The sequence below is a fragment of the Bufo bufo genome, chromosome 1 (genome assembly GCF_905171765.1).
Source record: "Bufo bufo chromosome 1, aBufBuf1.1, whole genome shotgun sequence".
NCBI lineage: Eukaryota > Metazoa > Chordata > Amphibia > Anura > Bufonidae > Bufo > Bufo bufo.
The window spans coordinates 139,223,377-139,238,670 of NC_053389.1; the positions used below are offsets into that span (position 1 = coordinate 139,223,377).

General features: G+C 42.2%; 1 protein-coding gene across 3 annotated transcripts in view; it reads left to right on the forward strand.

Moving 5' to 3' along the window:
- The window catches only part of MEGF6 (multiple EGF like domains 6), a 454,527-nt gene that overhangs the window by 394,903 nt on the left and 44,330 nt on the right, over positions 1–15,294 (forward strand). For 2 of the 3 annotated variants that reach the window (XM_040429983.1, XM_040429994.1), the window contains 7 exons: positions 2,191–2,313; positions 3,939–4,061; positions 5,060–5,215; positions 7,579–7,710; positions 11,809–11,937; positions 12,301–12,429; positions 13,205–13,339. In XM_040429983.1, coding sequence (XP_040285917.1) covers positions 2,191–2,313; positions 3,939–4,061; positions 5,060–5,215; positions 7,579–7,710; positions 11,809–11,937; positions 12,301–12,429; positions 13,205–13,339 — 927 coding nt within the window. The remainder of the gene's footprint in view (positions 1–2,190; positions 2,314–3,938; positions 4,062–5,059; positions 5,216–7,578; positions 7,711–11,808; positions 11,938–12,300; positions 12,430–13,204; positions 13,340–15,294) is intronic. The other variant, XM_040429988.1, reaches the window with a different exon arrangement.

Below are 15,294 nucleotides of genomic sequence, written 5' to 3' on the forward strand. Positions count from 1 at the left end.
GGGAAGGGGGGGGGGGGGGTCCTACACCCCCACCCCTGCCAATCAGCTGTTTCAGTGTAGCCAACAGAAAACAGAAATTGGGCTCTGCCATATTGCAACTAGTACAAAATATAATATTCTACCAGGTGACCAGACACTTCTTCGTTGAGGTTTCAGTAGATGGTCTCCTTTAGCCTTTATTGTTGTTTCTGGTGCTCGTGGTATCTTACAATCCACCATATACTTTACTTATTAGGCCATTTATTCTTATGTGTCATTGATGTTTCCTACCTGATATGTCCACTGTTATACCCTGACTGATGGGGAAAACACTGTGGTTATCTTTTTTGAATCAGATTCTTTTTATTGAAGATTTTCCATTTTAACAAAAGACAGAGCCCTGTCTCCCACTTTTCCCCCTCCCTCCCTCCTCCCAACATACCCCATGAGACAATTATGAGTAGAAAACATTGCATCATTATATCTGACATATCATTATCTTAGTTTTGCGTTATCTCAGTACCTTAATTCAGAACCATGCAGTTATGTGCCATGTGACATGCTTTACTTAAATAATCAGAAATGTATAGACGTACCGGTTATCCCCCTATTTCCGAAACCCTTAAAGCTATCTATCTTATTTATGTTCTCTGCCCCCCCCCCCTTCTATTCCTTCCCATACTACACACATTCTCTTGCACACTCTCTCATTCTGTTACAATTGCAGATTATAATGTTGAATCCATAACGACCATATTTTCTCAAACTTTTTTAAGCAGTTCCTTTTTTGATATACATAATTTTCAAGACTAATCAACCCATGTATTTTTTTTACCAATTCGTCCACTGATGGCGGTTGCCTATCTATCCAATGAAAAGCTATTACCTTCCTGGCCTGATATAAAACCCTGATGATAGCTAATCTTTTTTCGGCCATTGAGTTCGGCATACTCACTACTCCTAACAAACACACCGGTATAGTCATACTGAGCTCAACATCAAAAACAGTTTTTACCAATTCACTCACCCCTTCCCAGTACACTGTGGTTATCTAAAGAGGGATAGGGTAAGTCTTTTCAAGATGTGGCTATATTTTATTTAGGGTTTATAGGGTACAAACAAAGTTACAATTTAGAGACCCATGGCCATTGACCTGACCTGGTAGCATTAGTGTGTATTATTACATGCTGTACCAGTAAGTATACAGCAGACCTCAGTTTGTTTTGTTTTATTAAGATCATTGCTAAGTGTTTGCTTCCCAAGTCTCCTAATTAAGTTTTAAGACTAACCGCCGTTCTATTTTTAATTGTGTAATGTATAGGGGCAGTGATGCTGACCATTTTTGTAATATACTTTAATTACTGAAATCATACATTTTTATTAGAAAAATAGCTCTAAAGTGGCCCATTTTGAGCATTAGCGACGCGCCTCTGTCTTCTGTTTACATAACACAGTCAGTATTGAGCAAGTCTCCACAGTTATGTAAACAGAAGACAGAGGAGCGCTGCTAAGGCTCAAAATGGGCCACTTTAGAGCTATTTTTCTAATAAAAATATATGATTTCAGTAATTAAAGTATATTACAAAAATGGTCAGCATCACTGCCCCTATACATTACACAAATAAAAATAGAATGGCAGTTACACTTTAACTTAATTAAAGGGCTTATCCCATGAATAATGTAAAAAAAGAAAATCAGACATCATACAGTACATGGCAGCCTCTTTCTAACAAAGCTTGAATCACCCCTGTATCTCACATGGATCCAGAGATCTCCCCATTCATTGCTCTAATTGTTTAGCTAGGTTTATTTCAAGCTGGCAGCTCAGGGGGAGGTGGCGTGTCCCTTCTCAGTGAGAGTGTCCTTTGTGATGCAGCTGGTGGCAATTGAAGGATGGAACTGAGCATGTGCTTCCATCTCAATGAGCTGGACAAGGAATTAAAAAAAAAAGCAAACAGCAGGTGGCGCTATACAGATAGATTTCAGTGAATAACTCAGCGGCTATACTGAATTTTTAATTACATTCAACTTAAAAATGTATTCAGAGCCAGGTGCTGGTTTGAAAAATTTTATTTTTGTTTTCGTGGGATAACCCCCTTGAGTTTAATCAACTCACATCTATAGCAAGCCTTTATCACATGCAGCTTTTATTGTTTCCTATAAGAAACTGTTACTAAAATCCCTTGGCTTATCAGTTTTCTTTCTGTGCAGATGCCGATGAGTGCGCCAATGGTGCTTCCTGCTGTCAGCAAGAGTGCTCCAATTATGTCGGGGGCTACGAGTGTGCCTGTTACTCTGGTTACCGCCTCAACATGGACGGCTGTGGATGTGATGGTAAATGGGTCATGGTATTTTATTTTGGTAAATGAAGCACAGTGTAAACTACTAGGTAGCTTGACATAGATGGAACAAGATTGGAATTACAGTCAGGTCCATAAATATTGGGACATCGACACAATTCTAAAATTTTTGGCTCTATACACCACCACAATGGATTTGAAATGAAACGAACAAGATGTGCTTTAACTGCAGACTGTCAGCTTTAATTTGAAGGTATTTACATCCAAATCAGGTGAACGGTGTAGGAATTACAACAGTTTGCATATGTGCCTCCCACTTGTTAAGGAACCAAAAGTAATGGGACATAATAATAATCATAAATCAAACTTTCACTTTTTTATACTTGGTTGCAAATCCTTTGCAGTCAATTACAGCCTGAAGTCTGGAACACATAGACATCACCAGACGCTGGGTTTCATCCCTCGTGATGCTCTGCCAGGCCTCTACTGCAACTGTCTTCAGTTCCTGCTTGTTCTTGGGGCATTTTCCCTTTAGTTTTGTCTTCAGCAAGTGAAATGCATGCTCAATCGGATTCAGGTCAGGTGATTGACTTGGCCATTGCATAACATTCCACTTCTTTCCCTTAAAAAACTCTTTGGTTGCTTTTGCAGTATGCTTTGGGTCATTGTCCATTTGCACTGTGAAGCGCCGTCCAATGAGTTCTGAAGCGTTTGGCTGAATCTGAGCAGATAATATTGCCCGAAACACTTCAGAATTCATCCTGCTGCTTTTGTCAGCAGTCACATCATCAATAAATACAAGAGAACCATTTCCATTGGCATCCATTCATGCCCACGCCATGACACTACCACCACCATGCTTCACTGATGAGGTGGTATGCTTAGGATCATGAGCAGTTCCTTTCCTTCTCCATACTTTTCTCTTCCCATCACTCTGGTACAAGTTGATCTTGGTCTCATCCGTCCATAGGATGTTGTTCCAGAACTGTGAAGGCTTTTTTAGATGTAGTTTGGCAAACTCTAATCTGGCCTTCCTGTTTTTGAGGCTCACCAGAGAAGGAATTCTTCGGTCATCCACCACAGCTGTTTTCCGTGGTCTTCCGGGTCTTTTGATGTTGCTGAGCTCCTTCTTTTTAAGAATGTTCCAAACAGTTGTTTTGGCCACGCCTAATGTGTTTGCTATCTCTCTGATGTTTTTTTTTTTTTTTTTCTTCAGCCTAATGATGGCTTTCTTCACTGATAGTGACAGCTCTTTGGATCTCATCTTGAGCATTGACAGCAACAGATTCCAAATGCAAATAGCACACTTGAAATGAACTCTGGACCTTTTATCTGCTCATTGTAATTGGGATTATGAGGGAATAACACACACCTGGCCATGGAACAGCCGAGAAGCCAATTGTCCCATTACTTTTGGTCCCTTAACAAGTGGGAGGCACATATGCAAACTGTTGTAGTTCCTACACCGTTCACCTGATTTGGATGTAAATACCTTCAAATTAAAGCTGACAGTCTGCAGTTAAAGCACATCTTGTTTGTTTCATTTCAAATCCATTGTGGTGGTGTATAGAGCCAAAAAGTTTAGAATTGTGTCGATGTCCCAATATTTATGGACCTGACTGTAAATCCTACCACTAATCCAATGTAATCTCCATATAGATGTAAATGAATGCTTATCAAACAATGGAGGATGCCATCAAGTTTGCGAAAATCTTCCTGGATCGTTCCAGTGTAGCTGTAATCCTGGATACAGACTGAACACTGATGGAAAAGGCTGTAGTGGTAATACTCACATACCTTGGACCATACCATTATAAGTACACTATTTAAAGCTTGTTTGGACTGTTCAAAGGGGCTATCCTATGACTAATGTAAAAAGTCTAAATCAGACATCATATACTACATAGCATTAAAGCTAGAACCAGCCCTGTACCTCACATGGATCCAGACATCTGCCCATTCATTGCTCTCCTAGATTTATATCAAGCTGACAGCTCAAGGGGAGTGTCTTTTCTGCTGCAGCTCAGGGGGCGTGTCCATGCTCTCCCTATCACAGCTCAGGAGGCAGTTGAAGGATGAAACTGAGCATGTGTGGCCTTCTCAGTGAGCAGGGCAAAGAAATAATAAGAAAAAAAAACAGCAGGTGGCGCTATACAGATACATTTTATTGAATAACTCAGTGGCTATACTAAATGTTGAATTAAATGCAATTACGAAAGTAATCAGATCCAGCAGCTCAGGGGGCATGTCCATGCTCTTCCTATCACAGCTCAGGAGGCAGTTGAAGGATGAAACTGAGCATGTGCGGCCATCTCAGTGAGCAGGGCAAAGAAATAAGAAAAAAAACAAACAGCAGGTGGCGCTATACAGATACATTTTATTGAATAACTCAGTGGCTATACTACATGTTGAATTAAATGCAATTACGAAAGTATTCAGATCCAGGTACCCTTTAAAAATGGTAGAATATTTTCGTGGGACAACCCCTTTAAGGGCTATGCCTACTTTTTCAATCCTATCTTGAATAGCTCTGAAGCATTTAAAATAAAGAAAATAGATTAACTTTAAAAATAGTCTTGATTAGAAATGTCCTGCTGTTGTTTTTATACAGCTCCTATGCAGACCAATGGGTCTCCATAGTTACAGACTACAAACAAACCTTGCGTAGTCTGGTCTTGCAGTCATACTCCCTTACATCTGTACTTTTCTTCTTGCTTATCCACAAAATGGAAACTAGTCAACCTTTTTTTTTTTTTGCTAAGCTTCTTCTCTCTTCCCAGGTCTTCAGGAAACTAATCCCGGGCAGCACCCTGCTGAACACTCCATTCCCCAGGTGACATTATTGCGGGATGAATTCTCCCAGATATTTGATGATGATTATGATGAAGATGAAGAAGCAGAACTGCGAGGAGAACACACACTGTCTGAGTCATTCGGTAGGCAAGCAAAAAAATCATCATTGCTGTTCATCCATCAGCATTACACTAATCTCCCCCTTCATGAAATCACCCTTGAAAACCTATCCACTTACTGGTTATTACTGGATTTAACCCCAGTTAGCTTATACCAGGAATCTTGTCTCATTGGGGGATTATGGTGCCATTAAATGGTAACATAATCCCTCTTTACACTGACTTATTAGTGCATATGGTTCTCATAATACAGAAGAGTGATTAGCTGAATATTCTTCACATTGCATGTATGGGAGGGGGAGGGGGGTGCAAAAGTATAATAAAATGGAGGCAAAAAAAAAAGACAGAAAAAAAAGGTTCAAAAATGTTAGAGTCTCTTTAAACATCTATATAGACAAAATTTTAAAAGAGCTTAAGGGTTTTCTGGGAGTTGAATATTGATGACCTATCCTCAGATTAGGTCATCAGTATCAGATAAGAGGGTGCCAGATTCCAAGCACCCCTACGAGCAGCTATTTAAGCCTTAAGGGGCTGAAGCACTCAGACAAGTGATGCATCCTCTTCATAATATATCAAGAACAGTGCCATACATTCACTGAGTGGGAATCAGATGCACAAAGGCCATGTGATCGATGAATGTGACATCACAGGTCGAGGAAGAAGCCGCAGCATCGGGCATCTTCCAACAGCTGATTGGCAGTGATGCCCGGAGTTGGATACCCAGCGTTCAGATATTGATGACCTATCTTTGAAGTGTTTTGTAATCTGGAACCCAGATAATGTAAACCCCTGTGATATCATCAAGTGACATCACCGACTCCTCACCAATAGCTCCGCCTCTCACTCCTTCTGTCTACACTCACATACTTTATTTGCATTATTTAAGGCCTCCTGCACACAACTGTATCCATTTTTGCGGTCTGCTAATTGCTAATTGAGGACTCTCAAAAATGATGTACCGTATATACTCGAGTATAAGACGAGTTTTTTGGCACATATTTTTGTGCTCAAAAAGCCCCCTCGTCTTATACTCGAGTCTAGGTCTGTATTATGGCAACTTACATTGCCATAATACAGACCAACAGTGGCGTAGCTATAGGGGTCGCAGCGGTCGCAATTGCGACCGGGCCCCTAAGTCAGGGGGGCCCACGGGGCCCCCCAGGAGATAATGAGTAAAGCCCTGGATTATTTATTTGGATATCTTACTTTGTCTTAGCTCCGGTAATAGCAGGCAGTGCGGGGGGCGGCGCTTACTCACTGACGTCACACGCCTGCTCCTCCCACTAGGCGGCGCAGGCACGTGACGTCAGTGAGTGAGCATCGCCCGCCCGCACTGCCTGCTATTACCGGAGCTAAGACAAAGTAAGATATCCAAATAAATAATCCAGGGCTTTACCCATTATCTCCTGGGGGGCCCCGTGGGCCCCCCTGACTTAGGGGCCCGGTCGCAATTACCGGAGCTAAGACAAAGTAAGATATCCAAATAATCAGAGTAAAGAGCTCAGCAATAAGCAATGATTAAAGTTAAAGTAGTTACTGATTAGTTTATAAATATACTGCTGTGAGCGTCGGGGAGGGGGATCTGTGGATGGCACTGTAGGGGGATCTGTGGATGGCAGTGCCATCCACAGATCCCCCTACAGTGCCATCCACAGATCCCCCCTCCCCTAAACAGTGCCATCCACAGATCTCCCCCCTAAACAGTGCCATCCACAGATCCCCCCTAAACAGTGCCATCCACAGATCCCCCTCCCCTAAACAGTGCCATCTGTGGATGGCACTGTTTAGGGGGGATCTGTGGATGGCACTGTTTAGGGGGGAGATCTGTGGATGGCTCCCTGTATTTAATGCAGAGTGTGTGTGTATATAATGCACACACTCTGCATTAAATACAGGGAGTCAGAGTCAGACTCCCATCAATCTGAGTCACCCTCTTGCAGATGTGTGTATATAATGTAGAGTGTGTGCATTATATACACATACACTCTGCATTATAGCTGCATTTCCCACCCTAGTCTTATACTCGAGTCAATAATTTTTCCCATTTTTTTGGGGTAAAATTAGGGGCCTCGGCTTATATTCGGGTCGGCTTATACTCGAATATATACGGGTAATTGCATTTAATTTCACAGTAAGCTATAAAATGAGAGTTGCTTCTTTTTGGACCAGCCTCCAGTAAATCCTATTTGATCTGATGTCAGCACATAGAACATTTCATCACTTACTAGTACAGTGATACACTTAAAAAAAATGCTGCCGATAAGTAAAAAAAAGTTTTGATTATTAAAAGATATGTCTAATGTTATTGAACCTTTAAGGGGGTTGAAATGGCCGGTGCCATCCAGTTCATCCATTGTGTTACTATCTACTGCTTGCTTTGATTGTAGTGTGTTTTGATGGCACGTTTGGCCCAGACTGCACGCTGACCTGTGACGACTGTCGGAATGGCGCTACCTGTACCATAGAAGAGGACAGCTGTGTGTGCACTGCAGGGTGGACTGGACTTATCTGCAACCAGAGTAAGTCACGTGGCATTAATCAGTAATTAATACCTCATGGTTCTGTTATCATGAAGAAATGTTTAGATCCAAATCTCCATCCATATCAATGTCCACATCCGCACTGCCTTGACTATAAGTGTACATTGACGTGCATTATGATTTGGATTCAAATAATGTTCCTATGATAAAGCTGAACTACCAGCAGGAAGTTGGACAGGAAGAGTTTTCATGAATTCAATGCAACCCTATACCTCAGTAGAGATGAGTGATGTGGTCCATCTAGGGTTTGCTCATTCGGGTGATTCTACCAAGGATAAAGGTGAAGTTCAACTCTTGCCCAACTTTGGTTGTTTCTTGCTATTGACTTGATATGTTGTGGTTGCCACATCAGCAGAGGATCCATGCCGAAGAAGCCAAGCCGCTAGCTGATGAAGCTTTGGTTGGAGATCTGGATTGTATCAGCCTGTTGCTTTGATTTGGCCCCGTGAACCCAATCCTGTCTTGTGGTATTCTATTCTGGTTCTTGGAGCAGCTTTATGAAGACTTTGTGTGACTGCAGATTATTTCAACATTTTGAGGCTGTTGGTTCCTGTTCAATGTAAATTCCCTCACTGCCAAACTCCAGAGACCTGGATTCAAGATCTTGTCTTGGAAAGTGTAGTATCGATTTTTGGTTTTTAAGGAATTATGTGAACTGTTCTCTAGCTGAGTACAACTATTTTAGTTGGAATATTTTTTCTTCTGTTCACCGATTTTATTTTTTTATGGGAAAGCAATGATGTCCACTTTGCCCCAAATCTACTACTAGATCTTCGTTGGCTACATCCAGATGCAGTTAAGATTCTTCAGAATGTACCTTGATATCTTCTGCTTTGCTGTAGTACTTTATGCAGGTTTTGAGGTCCCTGGTCTGGTTGTGTTTAAGGGAGACTGGGTAGTCGGCTGTGTCATACAGAGCTCCTTGGTATGGTTTACCTGATAAAATTATGTCTGCAGCCACCACTACAGGGAGTATATAGTTTATATACTGAATAATTCAACTGTATGCAGTAAGCTCCCTCTAGTGGTGATTTCAGACAGCCAGAATGTTTTCATTGAAATATAAGTCTATGCAGTAGATTTGACACTGGCAGCAGAAAAACTGAGCTCTATAAAGATATATTAATGAATTTATATTTTAAATTATATTAATGAATAAAGATATAGTAAGAACTCTATTAGGACAGGATGCTGAACGTAAATTCAACATAGTGTCTCAAATGTTCACAACCATTGCCAAAAATATTCATGTAGTTCCATTCAGCATTTCAACGTTTAGTATGCAGTTGAGTCCAGTCTCCCATGGTGCTGTTGAAAATTCAATGCAGCAGGTTGAATTGCATCATACAATCACAACTATACCTAAGAAGTCAGTCTATCAGATGCTAGCCTTTGCAAGGGTGACCACAGCTTTGGATGTGACTAGAGTAGGACACGGGATCAGTGATAAGTAAACCAAAATATAAGCCTTCGTAGAAGATGACAGCAGAAGCATAATCAGCAGTGCAGGAATACGCACACTTAGAATTTTGTCATCATCACGTTACATGGATGTCATTGTTTTTTCATGGCACCAGACTCATAAATCTTCAGCTCATGATGAGTGTTTGCTTTGACTGGCCGGCGTTCCCTAGTCTGGGTGTGTGTTTATAGGTTGTTCGCCTGCTTTATATAATTGGCGGAACAACTTTACGGTCAGTTTAGCATGAAGGAGATTATGACATTCAAAGTGTTAACATCCTGACTGCTCGCTGATATTTGCATTACCGCACTTCCAATGGGGTATACAATTTTTCCTGCTACTTGCACTAGGAGGAGATGGATTTGGTCGGAGCATTTCTTCTTTAGTGAAAATGTTTCTTTGGAGGTAAAAAGTAATCCCAATTTTCTTCCAGTGCTTTAACATTATACTGTTTGTCTCCTGTATACTATACTATGACTCACCTGCACACTGACGTATAGTAGTACAGACCACAATGGAGTAGGCATGTGTCACGCTTCGGTGTGAGAGGGAAACACCACACCGAGCATAGGAGGGAAAGGGGAAACAGGGAATCAGGCCTGAGAACTAGGGAAGGAAGATGGACACCTCCTAGTGAAAGCCCTAACCAAAATCCTGACTGACTACCAGTATGAACCGACCCCAAAGGTAGGTGAGTTCATACGCAGGAATACCTAGAGTCCTATCTAGCCCTATAGGACCCTGGTACTAATAGCACGGACGAGACTGCCTGTTCCTCCAAAAGGAAGGACGAACAGGAGTCTACTTCAGGCCTAATACAAACAATAGGGAAATGCAACACACAGAACCCAAACAAAATACAAAAGGGAAAGGAAAGACTTAACTTCAAAGAGGCTATGGAAGCACCAGAAACTCAGCCGAGATCCAACCACAAACAATCCACAAGCACAGAAGCTATAAACCGCACAGCATAGTGGGAGAAGCAACTATAAATAAGGAAGGTTAAATGATCACATAAGCAGCACCTGGAGGAAAGGGATGTGGCCATTACAGAAACAGCACAGACGCCTATTGATCCACAAGGAAAACCTGTCAGATCAAACCACGTGTTGCCAGCCTCATAGATCTCCTGCCACTCACTGTGGCCGGGACGTCTGTATGTCTCGGTACGTCCATGACAGCATGGTGGTGGAGAGGATGTGGTGACGGCTGCACTGAGGGTGGTTGTAGTCCTTACGGTGGCTAGTCTCTCTCTCCAGGCCTCTTTTCAGGCCACATTGCAACACCCTGGCTTTTGGGGGCCTAATGTCTGGTGGTGGCTGGGGCACCCTTGAAGTTAAGTGGATGGCTAGCAGGGGCTGGCGGATGGTGGAGGCAATGACCAGGTCCGCTTGGTTAAAGCAGAAAACAGTCCCTTTACCGAGGATGATAGGTGTCACACTGCGATCACGAGCATTAGGCACAGTTTTCAAGTATTTCACTAGACGGACACACTCATGCAGAAGTGATCAAAGAATACCCCAGTTAACCCCTTAACCCCTGTGATAAAACCTGATTGAACCATTGTACACGAGGAGAAGTCCCAGTGACCACTGTTCATATATGGACAGGTACATTAATGGAGCTTCCTGGGGAGCCCCTCACCCTGCCCAAATGTACAGCAGTGGCAGGCCAATGGCAAGGACACAACTGCGCTCTCACAATATCCGCCTACAAACAGCTCCTCTGAATAATTAAATTAAATAAGCAAGACTGCTGGAGGACCCAAAATGATAGAGTGTTATCTTGCAGTGCTAGATGCAGTGCAGGGGAAGCAGCTGCTTTGACACAATAACTATTTCTCCCATCATGTTTTCTGCCCTGCCATCCTGGTGCACTGCTTGCTAATCACACCCAAGCTCCGACCTTCAAAGTAACCGAATCTTGCCCTCTCTCTCCTGGGGCACTCCGGCTGCTTTTTATTCCATCCCCTGGGGCAGTGCTATCAGTAAGCCATATTATCCTGGGCTGGGAGCTGCAACTTCTTCTTTGCCAGTTTCCTTCCTCCTTCTCCGCCCCAACCATCCTAGGGCCACAGCCTATAGGTACTGTGCAGTATATGCCCCCGATATAGGCTAAAGATATGTTGTGTACAATGGTATGTGTAAATATCTATGCACAGGCACAATATCCCGCCATATATTAGTATTCCAGTGGATTGTAAGGGGACAAAGTGTAAAGTTAAAGTCGCTTTAATGTACAAATAAAGCTAAAAAAAAATGTAAATGAAAAAAAAAGGCAGAAAACACTATTTATAATATTGGGTCAGAATTTGTACCGCAAAATGTATAGATTATGTATATAAAGTACAACTTACAAAAAACAAGACCCCACACAGCTGAAAAGAAAAAAGTAAGTTCTAAAAAAGTCTTTGTATTTGCTTACACTTTCCTCATTGTGGTACGCAGCCCTATTGCTTTATAACGAGGAGGTCTAGTAATTGAGTCCTGTATGCAGTGAATGAATCCTTTCCTCGCTCTGATTGTCTTAAAAATAAACAGTTACAAGATGGCCGACTTATACCTTACAGATGCGGCTCACACTGCATTCACCTTCATTACTCTTCTCTTTTGTAGCTTGCCCAGAAGGAACGTTTGGTCTGAATTGTAGCCAGAAATGTAACTGTAAAAATGGAGGAACGTGTGACGCCATCACTGGGCAATGCCGCTGCCCCCAGGGAGTGAGCGGGGAGTTCTGTGAGGATGGTAAGAGTCCCTACACTAGAACCTCTCAGTTCTGTGGTGGAGAGATATGATAAAATAGGGAAGTAGTGGGAACATTAAATTGCCATCAGTAGGATACAGGCTACCATTTGCAGGACTCTGTCTCCTACTTATGGAGCTGCAGTAGCAGCAAGGAATCTGATATCTCCACTGTTGTACTGCGTAGAATTCTGGCTGCCTGCAGCCACCACTAGAGGGAGCTTACTGTATACACCTTCTACATGGAACCTAATAGCAGCAGTATGCAATCAGCTTTATAGCTCCCACTAGTGGGCCCTGATTGCAGATACAATTTGACTTAGGTTTTGACTTCTTACTAAAATTTTAACCTGTCTTTTCTTATAGGTTGCCCAAAAGGATATTATGGTAAAAACTGTAAGAAGAAATGTAACTGTGCCAACAAGGGCCGATGCCACAAAATCCATGGAGCCTGTCTGTGTGAGGCTGGCCTGTATGGACGTTACTGCCACTTAGGTAAGGTGGCTTTCTTCATATTGCATGTACCATCTGAGGTCTGGTTCATACTGAGGTCCGGTACATTCTTATTATACACTAGCTATACAGCACTGATGCGTAATATAGAGGTCCTGTAGGAAATACTGGAAGGTGATGATAGTATATGAGATACTGAAAATAATAGGATCTTTAAACTGAAAAAGAAAATATATTATTATATTAAGCATTGGATTGACCTACTTTTTCTTGAAGAGAACCTGTAACATCTCCTGACATGTCTGTTGTAGTAACTACATGCATCCCAATGTAATAACAATTCTTATGACTCTATGCTGTGCCATTCCTTTAGTATTCCTGCTAGAAGTTATAAATGAATTTCTAACAGTTTGTAAGGAAGGTCCAGATGGGTGTTACCAGCTTGGGGGGGGGGGGGGGGGGGTGTCCCTGCACAGTCTGACTTTATCCAATCAGAGCTGCCAGGGTCAGACACCGTTAATGTTGGAGAAAACGTGCAAATAAGTAGTTGTCTATTGTCCTTTGGCTAACTTTATGTTTCAGATGATGTGCCATGGGGGTGGGGCTTAACTGGAGGGGCTTCATTTTCCTTGAGTTGCTTTGCATTCAGAGCAGTAGTGGAGGTTTCCTGCTGACTCTTGAGTAGGAAGAACAAGAAGAAGGAAGGGGAAATATAATGAATGTCTCCTGGAAAATATCAGAATTTTCAACTGGCTGCATCTTTTGATGACTTCATAAGAGACAGGCGGAGTACGTTATGTCTGTTTCTGTATTTTAGTTTGCCCAAAGTGGACTTATGGACCCGGCTGTTCGAAAGAGTGCACTTGTGTACAGAGCAACACACTGGAATGTGGTAAAAGGGACGGGATGTGCACCTGTAAACCCGGCTATCAGGGAGCATCCTGTGAAAATAGTAGGTATCCAATAAAAGGCTCCGGTCACTTCATGCAAAGACATTTACTTTGGTTCTGAATAGAAAATAATTTGGTTCCTTGGTGATAGACGTCACTTTGGAGCTCAGTGTCAGCAGGCTCCAGCTATACATAGCTGACTACTACCAATAATATAGCACCACCTGCTGGCCATAAAATAGAATGCAAAATTGTGTTTTCATTAAAGGGGTTGTGCAGAGAATTGTTATATTCATTACCTAGCCTCATGATAGGTCATCAATATCTGATCGGTGGGGGTCCAACACCCGGCACTCCTACCGATCAGCAGTTAGAAGAGGAGGCAGCGCTCCATGCTTATCTCAAAAGTGCTTCTATATGTTTCTATATTAGAGGGGCAAAGGTTTAAAAGTAATATCAGGAAGTATTACTTTACTGAGAGAGTAGTGGATGCATGGAATAGCCTTCCTGCAGAAGTGGTAGCTGCAAATACAGTGAAGGAGTTTAAGCATGCATGGGATAGGCATAAGGCCATCCTTCATATAAGATAGGGCCAGGGGCTATCCATAGTATTCAGTATACAGGAAGTGCAGAATTATTAGGCAAGTTGTATTTTTGAGGATTAATTTTATTATTGAACAACAACCATGTTCTCAATGAACCCAAAAAACTCATTAATATCAAAGCTGAATATTTTTGGAAGTAGTTTTTAGTTTGTTTTTAGTTTTAGCTATTTTAGGGGGATATCTGTGTGTGCAGGTGACTATTACTGTGCATAATTATTAGGCAACTTAACAAAAAACAAATATATACCCATTTCAATTGTTTATTTTTACCAGTGAAACCAATATAACATCTCAACATTCACAAATATACATTTCTGACATTCAAAAACAAAACAAAAACAAATCAGTGACCAATATAGCCACCTTTCTTTGCAAGGACACTCAAAAGCCTGCCATCCATGGATTCTGTCAGTGTTTTGATCTGTTCACCATCAACATTGCGTGCAGCAGCAACCACAGCCTCCCAGACACTGTTCAGAGAGGTGTACTGTTTTCCCTCCTTGTAAATCTCACATTTGATGATGGACCACAGGTTCTCAATGGGGTTCAGATCAGATGAACAAGGAGGCCATGTCATTAGATTTTCTTCTTTTATACCCTTTCTTGCCAGCCACGCTGTGGAGTACTTGGACGCGTGTGATGGAGCATTGTCCTGCATGAAAATCATGTTTTTCTTGAAGGATGCAGACTTCTTCCTGTACCACTGCTTGAAGAAGGTGTCTTCCAGAAACTGGCAGTAGGACTGGGAGTTGAGCTTGACTCCATCCTCAACCCGAAAAGGTCCCACAAGCTCATCTTTGATGATAACAGCCCAAACCAGTACTCCACCTCCACCTTGCTGGCGTCTGAGTCGGACTGGAGCTCTCTGCCCTTTACCAATCCAGCCACGGGCCCATCCATCTGGCCCATCAAGACTCACTCTCATTTCATCAGTCCATAAAACCTTAGAAAAGTCTTGAGATATTTCTTGGCCCAGTCTTGACGTTTCAGCTTGTGTGTCTTGTTCAGTGGTGGTCGTCTTTCAGCCTTTCTTACCTTGGCCATGTCTCAGAGTATTGCACACCTTGTGCTTTTGGGCACTCCAGTGATGTTGCAGCTCTGAAATATGGCCAAACTGGTGGCAAGTGGCATCTTGGCAGCTGCACGCTTGACTTTTCTCAGTTCATGGGCAGTTATTTTGCGCCTTGGTTTTTCCACACGCTTCTTGCGACCCTGTTGACTATTTTGAATGAAACGCTTGATTGTTCGATGATCACGCTTCAGAAGCTTTGCAATTTTAAGAGTGCTGCATCCCTCTGCAAGATATCTCACTATTTTTGACTTTTCTGAGCCTGTCAAGTCCTTCTTTTGACCCATTTTGCCAAAGGAAAGGAAGTTGCCTAATAATTATGCACACCTAATATAGGGTGTTG